General features: G+C 33.4%; 1 protein-coding gene across 4 annotated transcripts in view; it reads left to right on the top strand.

Moving 5' to 3' along the window:
- LOC115880644 (ATP-dependent translocase ABCB1) overlaps positions 1-12,822 on the top strand; it is an 80,568-nt gene that overhangs the window by 25,782 nt on the left and 41,964 nt on the right. For 2 of the 4 annotated variants that reach the window (XM_030897924.1, XM_030897922.1), the window contains exons 2-4: positions 751-905; positions 983-1,037; positions 12,060-12,326. In XM_030897924.1, the coding sequence (XP_030753784.1) occupies positions 841-905; positions 983-1,037; positions 12,060-12,326 (387 nt within the window). In that variant the 5' untranslated portion in view covers positions 751-840. The remainder of the gene's footprint in view (positions 1-750; positions 906-982; positions 1,038-12,059; positions 12,327-12,822) is intronic. The other 2 variants (XM_030897923.1, XM_030897925.1) reach the window with 1 other exon arrangement.

Below are 12,822 nucleotides of genomic sequence, written 5' to 3'. Positions count from 1 at the left end.
CCGTCAAACAGAACTGTCAAGGATCCTCACCCTAGAGTCCTTTTTCCGCCCACCATGCATTAATACATGGATAGCATTATGCCCCTTCCTTAGTCTTCTTATTCAAAGGTTCGGCTGTTGGTCTTTTACTCCCACTTATGGCCATTAGAGAAAAAGTTCTAAAAGGGGATGTTTTGTGAACAAACCATATGCGAAAATGTCAAAAGCTGTCTCTATTCAGAGTGTCATTTTCTATCGAATAAAGGAAAAAAATACCGAGCATGTCATTTAAAATTCAAAAGTTGTAGTCATTTCGGGTAAAACTGGAAGCGCCCCAAAACAACTGAGTACTAGTTCTAATTTATTTCATATACTAACATACCAAATCTCGTTTTTTTTTCTCTAAAAAAATAAAAAAATTATAGGGGTGAGCCACTTTTGAGACGCACCGGTAGAGAAATTTATAAGAAGCGTCACTTGTATACTTAGAATAATAAAATTAACGATACTTTAAAATTACAATAAAATCTAATAACAAACTTCAAAACATGCCCTCACATATTTAAATATGCAAATTAGTATCAAATCTTTCCTAAGCCTACTCAGTATCAAAAATGTCAAACACCTGAACGTCGATTATATTACTAAAAAAAATTAGATAACATAAAAAGAAACAAATTTGAAGTGGGTTGCGAATCGTTAATTACGGAACGTCCAATCGTAAAATTACTATTGATAAAATATTAGATTAGTGTTTTTTGTGTTTTCAAGGTAAATGTTATCGTTTTCACAGCTAAATATCGGTGAAAAAACCGCTCGTCATCCCGGTACTTGCAATATCGACTTTAAGACCCCAATAAAATGGCAGATAAGACAGAGGAGAAAAATACAGATGAGATTAAGAAGGATAAATCTAAACTAGACGCGTAAGTGTTATATTATCTTGTTTTTTTTTAAATAAAAATTGCACAATTTAAACCAATGTGGTGTTTTCTTGTTGCAGGAAATTTGTCGATGCTGAGGAAGAAGCTATAACGAATTCATCTTTTATAGGATTGGTAACTATCATAGTAATAAAAAGCTTTTCACGCAAAAAGTTTTAGTCCACTAAATAAGGACACGAAAAGAGCCAAACCTCCGATTAAATCGCCGACCATGACTTTTTAGGGCGATTTTGTACCTTTTGGGGAGTAGATTTAGGGGGAAAATTGCAACACTGTGTATAGCCGGTATAGGGTTCAGAACCAGGAAATCCCGAAACCAAAAGTCCCGGGAATTCCCGGTTCTTTTGAGACATCAATGAACTGGGACTGGAAAATATTAATTCCCGGTTGTTTCGGTACTTTCGGGACTCGGTGATAATAATTAAAAACATATTTTTTGTTACATGCGAAAGACTTTTGATACTTTCTAGCGATCGAAATCAAACTCTTCTAAATAAGTATAGTGATGCTATATCTTACGGTTCTTACTTCTGAAGTTATTTTGTTTAGATTGGTTGACGTTGTTTAATGTAATTTTTAAGTTACCTATATGTTTTCTTTTCTTTTTTCGCTTGTGTTCATGTTTACTTTCTCATGACTTAATAATTTAATATTATTTCATTTTCTTTCGGTTTTACTTTTGTTGAGATCCATCCCTTGCTTGCTAATTGACGAACTCCACAATCGTTAAACGAAAATATTTTATTACGGTTCTGGAAACTCTAATTAGTACTACCAATTATGGTTCAGATCTTTTTGGCCATCACCAGAACCGGGCCTCGGTGACAATAATTAAAAAAATATTTTTTTGTTCGGTGAAAAACTCCTTTGATACTTCCTAGCGGTCGAAATCAAACAATTCTAAATAAGTAATAACGCTATTTCTTATTGTCCTTGCTTCTTTTCTCTTTTGAAGTTCCTATAATATTTATTATGTTATGTTTTAATAGATAGCATTTTTAATTCAATATTTAGGGCTTTTGTTTCAAATTTAGTTAAGTTGGTTTTATGTTGTTTGATGTGAAATTTAAGTTACCTATACTTTTTTCTTTACTTGTGTTCATGTCGTCGGCTTTATGACGAAAAGGCGTATCTCGATTTTTGGCGATTTTGAGATATCAACGTCATGACATGCCCAATGGGTCATATTTTAACATAGCGAATTTGCGCATGTCAATATTGTACCTTTTTCATTTTATATTAGTTTAAAAATTTGCCCCATCTCAAATAATACAATTCTTCGTTATGACGAAGAGACGTATGTTGAGATAGGGCTCTTTGTTATATCAATTATTGTTATACCAATTGTTATACTACAAGAAAGATGGAATTTGAGATAGGTCCTTTTGTTTTAAGTTATGAAAATGCATGCGAGAGAAAATCACACCATTCTACCTAATTATTTTCTGACGGTTGCTTGGGACAAAATAAAACTTCTATCATGGCAGCAGCTCTCTTTTACAGTGTGATTTTAGAGTCTATTTTTTGCCAAAAACCATTGTTAGAATGAGCTAGACTCTGCACAGAGCTGTATCGGGTATGCAAAAGATTGTCCGAGAATAAATGGCCGAATAAAAGGAAAATTTTGATCGAAAGCAAAACAACGAAACGAAAATTGCCCTAATGCAAAATTTTCTGAAATCATAATTTCTCTAAGAACGTTTTAGCAAACCAAAAACTTGCCCGAAAAATACAATAATTTTCATCTCATTATCATTGTCATCCCTACCAATTTTTGGAAAATTTTATTTATTTTGCCTATCATCATCCAGCATAAACACGTAGAATGGATGTCGAATTTGTTATCATTGAACAGGGAAAACAGAAACTGTTACTCCACAGTTATTTGTTAAAAAAAAACGAATGAAGAAACATGTTTTGTTTTTGTTTAGTTTGTTTTTTTTATATGGACCGTGAGTTTAAATGCCCTGTATTAATGCCCTCAATTAACTAAAAAATTACTCAAAATATATTAGTTAAAAAAATGCATTTTTGTATAAAAAACAATATTATTAAAATAAGCTAGATAAGAGTATTTTAATTGATTATTGTCTATGCTTCTGGCATGAAAATTTTCTTTGTTTTCAGTTGATCTAATCCAACGCGAATAAAAGTATTTAAAAATATTTGTTTCTGATTTTTTGGCGATTTTGAGATTTTTTCTTGTATGTATGTATTGTATTTTCTTCTAAGTATTCCATAACGTGAATATTGTATCTTTTTATTATAACAAAACGCCCTATCTCTATTAAACAACTAAAAATAAATTATTAGAATTTACGCTCAATTTATCTTCAGAACGTTTCCTCAATGTCTCCGTTTAAGTGTTACTACAAAAACACTATTAAAAAATTAAAGACTTTACATTTATTGGCCAAATAAAGTAAGTGATTTTCTTTAAATTGCTCTCCTGAAAAGTAGCAAAAATTGAGATACGCCTTTTCGTCCTGAAGCCGACGATGTTTGTGTTCGTCTTAATTTTTTCAAGCCTGGTTACTTAATAATTGGATATTATTTTCATTAATAATCTCAATTTTTTATCTATTTTTCTTTGAAAACCCATCCCTTGCTTTCTTATTGATGAACAAATGCACCATCATTGAACAAAAATTAGTCAGGACCGAAAGTACCGAACGAAACGGAAAATCCCGGTTCTTAAGAGGCGCGGTACCGAAATTCCCGAAAAACAGCTCCGGTTCCGGAACCCTAATAGCCGAAAAATTTGTCCAAAAAATTTCCCCAAATGGACGAAAAATCGATTTTTCGCAAATATCTGCCAAAATATACTATTTACAAAATTTTTCTTGAAATAAAAATGAATCTTAGGTATATATATTATATATTATCTTAGGTCTCATTCTTCTCTGTTGAGGTTGGCGATTAATATGGCATATGACTCTCTGTCCAGAGTTTGTCCATTAGGGTTTGCAGCTGGTCTTCAGTTTCTGGTAATATCACGGTGTCGTCTGCGTATCTTATATTGTTTATAATTTCTCCATTTATTTTAGCCCCTTCTGAACAATTTTTGAATAGATTTTCGAATTATATATTCGGCATAAACGTTAAACAATAATAGTGACAATATGCATCCCTGTCTAACACCTCTTTGTAGGTCTACGTATCTTGTATTTCCTTTTTCTGTTCTGACACAACCTTTGTGATTGGTTCCAGTATGTGTTCCTTATAATGATATAATTATAATTTAGAATTTAGAATGAGTGGGAGGGGGGTTAATCACTGCGACCTTACAGATCTATTATGTCCCCCTTTCTTGAGTTATAACTCATCATACAGTCCCAGGGCTTTGACAAAAGCCAGTATCTGGGACGGTTTTACAGAGGGTAGTTCTCCATCTCTAATATCATTCGTACCAAAGTTCATGGCACGAATAGTTGTCGTCTCGGCGCACTCAGTGATGAGTTGAGCAACTATCTTGCTTTTGTATCTAAAGAGAAGGCGGATTCCACCAAAACTCACCCTTCGATACTAGCGCCACCTCTGGCAGTCCATCTCGACAAAAAAATATAGTTGTCATACACTAGAAGTGTCCCACTTCAAATGACCAGAACATGCATTCAAATATTTATAAAATATGTAGTAAAAAAGTAATACTATAGATGTGCAATATTTTACATTGGTAAAGTATTTGATTACATCCCCTACCACTTGATAACATCCGATACCACTCATCCGATACCTAACAAGTATTTGGCGCCATATGAGGCTACATCCGTATTAGTAAATCCAGCCAATAAATTTCTTCTAATTTATTATTTTTATCACGACCTTCGTACATTCAAATTATTGTACCAGAAATTAGTAATTTGCGTTATCTTATATGCGATAAAATATGCCTCATCTCATTTTTTTTATTAATTAGATATTTATTTCAAGTACATCGCTTTGTTATAAAGCTATCAATCTCTTTCTATAACGCAGAAAAATACTGATATACAAGCAGAAGTTATATTTTGGACAGGCCTAAAGTATAAGTTTAGTTGTACCAATTTTATTTGGCAACCATACAAACTACTTTAGTTAGAAGAACTATTTTTATTAAACAATACATTTCAGTATTTTTTGAGTCTTAAAAAAAACAATAAATTGAACATCTTTCAGATAGTAATTGTAAAATATTTAAAATATTCCATAGTTTAGTTTTCAAAATTACTAATGACTGGTCTAGTCGTACTCCGTACTGGGTAGATATTAAAAAGTTTGTCATTTCTTCTTCCCCTAGTCCCATCAGCGTTAGAGACCTATTCAGCTTACAGTGTCCTGTTGGTAGACCCAGTATAGCTTTGATTATCTTTGCTTATCAGGTCTGCCGTAAATTTTGGGGAAAGATCTACTAAGAACTTTTTCGCCTGTCTCTGCGCTGGTTAGTTTCTCCACCATTCTACAGATTTGTTGGCCACCCATCGTTCCGTAGCTATTCCCGTGACTGCTTTTGCAACGCCACAGACAGCCTAAGAGCTGACGACATGTTTAGAGAACATATTTTAGGCAAGCTAGAATAACTAAAAATATATAGTTTATTAACTGTTGAACCCAGAATCCTAAGTCTGGCTCGGGGGTTGTTCGCTACTGCGCATTTATTTATTTATCGTATGGCTCATATACATGCAAGAAAACCAGACACTTAAAGATAGACATAAAATAAACTACAATGTAAATGAAAACATTACAATGTAAATATAAAAAAAAACAAGTATAATATAAAAAGACAACATAAAAACGTATTTACGGACACTATATATTAACATCTAGATGCCCTATCCATTCCAAAGCTGATGGAGAAGCCTCCAGAAAGTCCCTCCAGTCTTCACCATAAGCGCGTAGGTTGCATTCTCTAGTTATGTGATGGATGGTTTGGTGAGGGGATCCGCAATCACATTCTGGGGAAGGCTACTGCGCAACCCATAACATTTGCAAAAAAATAAATCCAAAAAACATTCTTTAGGCAACTTGAAATTTGTTTATTCTTAAATTTTAGCATCTATTTAACCTAGGAATAAGTATGCCAGACTTTGTTTTCGGGTTTAAAGTGTAACCCGACCGTTCCAAATATGTATAATTATTATATGAGTATCTATAAGCGCGAGAAAGATAGTTTATTGAGACCCGTCGGCAGCCGATGCGGCTGACGTAACAGCATTATGGAGTCGTAAAAATTAAAAAAAAAACTAACTAATATTGAATAAATAAAAAGAAACATTTTTTAATAAAAATGTATGATTGAAATCCTTTCAATAAGAAGACTTTTTAATTTAAGTATTTTGTATCTGAAAGAATAAAAAGCCGAATAATTATTTAAAAATTAGCATAATATAAAATATATTTTTTTCAAACGTCACAAAAGTATAATTCTTATTATACTCTTGTGACATATTATATTATTATTAATTTTTGCGACCTGATTGACAATATAAAAAAGTCATTTTAACGCCTAAGCATAAAAGTAAAGCACTTTTACTTACTTTTCAATCTATTTAGAAAGATTAACAATGGTACTTTAATAAAATTCCAGTATATTTATTTTTTTAGCACTGTACATGGTACCCTTTTGTAGGGATTACGTTTTCTGGTAAAACCACTTCTTTAAATTTTAAACCATGTTGTTGGCGCACTTTTAAAAATTCTTTGCATTCTTGTAATCTGCCTTCATCAAAAACAATAACTTTGTCACTAGTAACTTTTTTACAAACTACACAACTTAAATGTTTTTTATCCATTGTGATTTAGTAGTTACTAGCGAAATTAGTAGTTAGTAAAATATTTATTTGCAGTAATTATTCTAAACTATTTACACTATGCACGTCAATATTTAATTTATAAATACATATTTGTACATGGTAAGTTAATTCCAACAAAATAATCTCTGAATTAAAAGCCTGCAAATAATTGAAATGAAACCGAAAAAAAATTGTTTTATGAAAATTTGAAGTACTCTGTTAATACTGTAAATACTGTTACGTCAGCCGCATCGGCTCATCATCGACGACCGACGGGTCTCAATAAACTATCTTTCTCGCGCTATATAGATACTCATAAAGACTTTTTTGTCGTGCTCATTTAAAATCTTTATTCGCGTCTGGCAAGTATTAAATCCCATTGAATCTGTCTGGTAATTAACACATATTTTTAATATCAACTATAACAATAAACACGTTGTAAAAATTTTAGTATGCCTAAAGTATGTTGTCCAGGTATAATAATTAAACATATTTGGAATGGTCGGGTTACACTTTAAACCCGAAAAAAAAGTCTGGCACACTTATTTCTAGGTTAAATAGATGCTAAAATTTAAGAATAAACAAATTTCAAGTTGCCTAAAGAATGTTTTTTGGATTTATTTTTTTGCAAATGTTATGGGTTGCGCAGTAGCGAAATACCCCCAACCCCCCAGCCAGACTTAGGATTCTGGGTTCACAAGTTATTAAAGTTTATTTTTTTTTGTTATTCTAACTTGCCTAAAATATGTTTTCTAAATATGTCGCCAGCTCTCCGGCTAAGAAGGGTTCTGAGCCTATGAATGGCAATGATGAGCCTTGCTTGGTTAGGTCCCTTTCTCTCGTGCTCTGGTACCCAGGCAGATTGCTACGCTCACCCAAAGTATTTAGAGCACGTACATAATAACACACCAGTCTAGAACTGACTTCCGTGAAACTGAGTGCTTTTAGCTCTTCTTGGCGAACGATGTATTCTTTGCTGCCTACACAATGGTGGAATGGGATTGCCGTTATTTGGTATTTCCACCTGGAAAATTCTGAGATCGTTAGATGCGTGACATTCTTAAGCTTAATTGAAAAGATATTGCTTGTTTCGGTCCTACAATTCCAGCACCCTACGCCTTTCTACGTTCTTGATCCATCTGTATAGGCTTGGTGCATTCTCCGCCGGTGCTACACCATCGGAGAATATTGTAAAAAACTGATATACACGGGTTTAAACAGCAAGCATACAAAAATGTATTATATAATTATTCTAAAAGTGTTAAGAAGTATAATTTATGAAAATTCTAAAAATAATAAAGTAAATATTTTGATATCTTTAAAGGTCTAACTTGAATTATAATTTATTATTCCAGCTAAAAAACTTTTTAGATGAGTTCAACTACGGCAGCGAGCTTAGTTTTACGCACAGATTTTGCTAGTGGGATCATAATTGGTTTTCTTTTCGGCTATAATTTTAGAAGATGTTTATAAAACATTTAATCACTAGTTGATTGAAAAAGTATACCATTAATATTGCAAGTTATATATTATCCTCTCATAGTGGCAACGGCCCAGCTACGCCGAAACACCGGTTCCCATTAGAACACCGAAGTTAAGCGACGTAAGGCGATGCTAGTTGATGGACGGGTGACCGGTTCGAAACTTTGCATCGTGCTGTTGTCCAAGGGAAAAGTGTAAAATCTATTGATACACACTGCTCATTCACGCCGGTTCGAGGCCGGATGAGATCGGATATCTCGTGAGTAAGAGTTAATTTAGACACTTCCGAAGTCGGTAGGCCATTGACCATGATATGGCCGAGGACCGCGGTTCGGATTCCGCGTAAACAAAGTAGGTCCCGTCCAGTTTAGCCATTGCAGCAGAAAGGAGACGTTAACTTGAACCTCACACATCCTCTTAATCCTTTAATTTTTTGATTATGTAACAAGCACTTGTTTACTCACTTATTTCGTCGAACTGCTTGAATCCATTTTTGCTTTTGATCAAATCAGTGTCAGAAACTATGAAGCTATAAAATGTTGTTTCGGGAGACTTGAATATCCGGGAAAGTTGAGTTATTGAATGTTATTGCACCCAACAACGCTCTAATGGACTCTACTATATTTTGGAATTAGCATAATTGAATAAAGCAATTAATTCTAGAATTTTCTGCTATCTCACTTTCAAAAAATTTGAAGTCGTTATTAAGAAAATAAATAAAAAGAAAAAAGCCCAGTATAAAAATCCGCACTTTATTTTTAATACGTCACACCTGGCATGTTGAAAAGCGGCAACACTGCCGGGCCACCATGCTGACCCACCACCACCTCCACACAAAGCCATTCAACCTTTTCCAATATGGCGGAGATAGAAGTGATTTATTTGGCGCGTATTTTAAAACCTGTTTTATTTCCAAATAGACATTTTTCACACAAATGTCGGGTTAGATTACATAAAATTTCACTAATTTTTTAATATACAGGGTCTAAAGCTCTCCACATAAGTATGGAATTTTTTGTATTATTACTTTCATGAAAACATCAGATAGTTACTTTTTATAAAAAGATCTGCTTTCTCAGAAAATAGGTAGGTAGTGTACTAGTGTGTAAATATTCAAACTTGAGGTAGCATATATAGGGGGTATTCAAAATAATCGGAAAAAGAAATAACCAGAAATATATGACAGAAAATAGCAATATTAACTAAATATTCAATTGCAAACACTCACCTACCATAGTTTAGAATTTACTGCACGTTTGATAAATATATACTATTATGGACAGTATAGGAAGTTACTTGCCTTAGTAAAAGCCTTGGTAAATGCTCTTGGAATTATAAACTTCACTAGCTTGGGTCAAAAAATATGGAATATTTTCCTATGTTTTGCAGCATTACACAAATGGGAATAAATTTAAACTATAATAGGTGAGGACAACTAAAAAATATAATATGTGTTTTAAGATTTTATATAGAAAAGCTAAGTACCTTTTTATAACATCATTCTTTTTTTTGCATAGTTCTTCAATAAAATATAGGATAATCTGAACAAGATGGATTTAATAATAAATTCTGACGTATGTGAGGGGCAAATGTTACCTAAAAAAAAGACTTACATCCAGGCCATTTATATTTTCAAATGTGAATGTTGTCAATATCTTTCTGTGGTCTTTTTGATGTAAAAAGCTTGATTATTCTTCCAATATTTTACTTATAGTGAGGTAAGTGTAAGCTGTAGCCATAACTACATCCTCACTAGGGTAACAGAGGCTTTGGCCTTTGGCCTTTTTGAAGCATATTTAATGCACTTCTTACCCGAGAACTACTAGTAGGAGTGAAATTATCTCTTTTAATAGCTGTCAACCATTTTTTACGAAGCTCGTCATTTTTGGGGAATATAAAAGCAGAAACCTTGGAACCCCCTCTATAATTCTCGTGACAATTTGGAACCAGAGCATGTAAAAGGTATGCTACAATAAAATGTTAATACCTACCGTTTAATACCTATCTTTTGATTATTGTAAGTAACGATTATAAAGTACTTGCAGGACTGGCGGTGAAGGCTTTTTACTCATTTAGGTGTAATATCTTGATAAATATTTCTAGTTCTTACCTTAAAATAATTAATAATAGAGGAGTACGACAAGCACAAAAGTTTATTGAAGTTCCCTATGTGGAATGTCTGGTTTGGATTTTATCACAATTTTCTGATCACACCATACATTGAACACTAAGAACTAAACAAACGTGTTGCAGAAGCACAACAAACTAGAGATAATTAATTATTTCTGGTATGCAATCGGAACGCAAGAACAGTTAACCTAATAGGACTGCTCATTCAGTCAAAAGTGTCCGCCAGGTGCATGCGAAAACTACTCGCTTTGTGACGTCATTGTAGTCCTTGTCATGATTATTAGTCCTTATCCGGCAACCAATAATAAACACACGTGCATTATTGGTTGCCGAATGCAAAACGTTCATTATTTAGTTTATTTATTTAAACACCTTATATGTATGCAGTATAGAAAATTAACTGTATAAATCGTATTAAATACTCGGATAATGCATTTTTAATAACAGCAGTTCCCAGCATCACCTTTTGCAAGCATTCTTTTTAGAGTACTTCCATATTTTGCTTTAAAATAATTAATAAACAAAATCGTGGGCACTTAGTATGCACTTTGTCACAATCCACAACACAAAATAAACGTAGTTATACACTCTATAGCTCTAAAAACTTTAAAGACACCTTTTTCACATTTATAATTGACAAAATAATTAACTCAAAATTTCTCAGCTGTTTTTTTATAAGTTTACCATAGGCAACTAATAATACACACTATCATGACAAGGCCACGAAGGCTTTGACAAGGACTACAATGACGTCACAACTGTTAGCTAAAGCGCGGGAAGAGGCGAACGTACGTCTTATGAGGATGAGCAATCCTATTAGTTTACCGTTCTTGATCGGAATGAGAAACCACTACCGGCTTTTCAGGTTAAAGGTAAACAATTTAATAATGCGCTGCCTTCGCCGCCATATTTGCCTTGCCCATATCATGTTAATTGGCCTTCAGTTGAGGTGGTGCTGGTCAAATCAAATCGCAATGTTGCCAGTTGTTGGCTGGCGCACGAGCACGGTTCTGCAATGTGATTGGGCGTATTTTTCATACGTCATCAATTGGCGCTTTAAAATTATTTCAAATTAAAGCAATTTTGAGGGCCTATAAAAAAATTATTCAATGTCATGGAACTAATTTTTTTGGATAAATATACTGAAAATAGTCTTCTATTTCAGATTTTGTCCTTGAATTGGGTATTTTATTTTTTGTGAAAGAGCCCATTGCGCTCTCCTTTACGCGTTAACATTTTTTCGGCGATTTTATTAACATTTGAAATCGTCACAACACAACGCGACGCGATGCCTAGTTCGGATTCTTTTCCACTCATTTTTTACTACCCGAAACAGCGTTACATCACACGAACCTCGTACCTGAGTGTGAGTGTTTTAGTTTAAATAACTGCATTAGCAAAAAACTAAAATACCTAAATATTATGACAAAGCCGCGATTTTAATGTTATTTTAATGCTATTAGCATGAACTGTAACCGGGACGGCGTGTTTATATAGCGAAAATTTATGATTTCTGCCGTATACAGCGCTGCGGTCGGAATTTTTTGAAATCAACTGAAATGCACCAAGCCTATATGCAATTAATAAACCATGATACACAAACAGTTTTCTTCAAGGTAAACAATTTTTGTATTACCATTTTTAAACAAATAGTATTTTTTTCTTTTCCATCTTTACTTACAACCGAATTTATTTTTAGATGCATCTAATCTAAGCGGATAATATTACTTAATATATATTTCTTATTCAGTACAGATTCTCAACAAGATGCGACAAATTCCTACTATTCATCGGAGTGATCAATGCGCTAGTATCTGGAGCCCTCCAGCCCTTAAACAACATACTTTTCGGAGACCTGATTCAGGAAATCGTCAACTACGCAATAGGTCTATCATCAGCAGAAACTATGATGGAGGCAATCAGATATTTCGCCTTATGGAACACGGTGATCGGTATAGGGATATTCATAACCAGCTACATAGCCGCTGAGACTTTTAATTATACAGCAATCAAACAGGTAGGGGCGAATTAAATAATGTTTTATCTATATTTAACTTAGAATAATACAGCATAATAGGGACGAAAAACTAAAAGTAATGATTTGATTATCTCTCTTCATATTGTCTTTACTTTTATTTGTGTCGATGACGCCTATAATCATCTCAGTAATAGTAATAATGAGCACCTAATTTTGTCTAATTAAAGACATATTTTATTAATTTTAAATTGTTCACATCTATTCTTAAACTGTTCACATTATATCCTATGAAAAATATGTTGAGCAACAAAAGTTTTAACTGTTTCTCAATATCTTAACCATATGTTTCTGGACTCTACTTATTTTATTATTTATTATAGACCTCGGATTATCTAAATTAATGTTTAAGAATACCTATCCATCTTAAACTTCTGTTTAGGTTAGATTAGGTTGTGGGGGTTTGGGATCCTATTTGATCTCACACTCGGAGGCCTTGGGCCCATTGCGACACTCCTGTATTATGTACCAAACCATC

This window comes from Sitophilus oryzae, unplaced genomic scaffold (assembly GCF_002938485.1).
Source record: "Sitophilus oryzae breed Bouriz unplaced genomic scaffold, Soryzae_2.0 scaffold_1639_pilon_pilon, whole genome shotgun sequence".
In the NCBI taxonomy this organism is placed as follows: domain Eukaryota; kingdom Metazoa; phylum Arthropoda; class Insecta; order Coleoptera; family Curculionidae; genus Sitophilus; species Sitophilus oryzae.
This window is presented reverse-complemented; position numbering and strand designations above follow the sequence as displayed.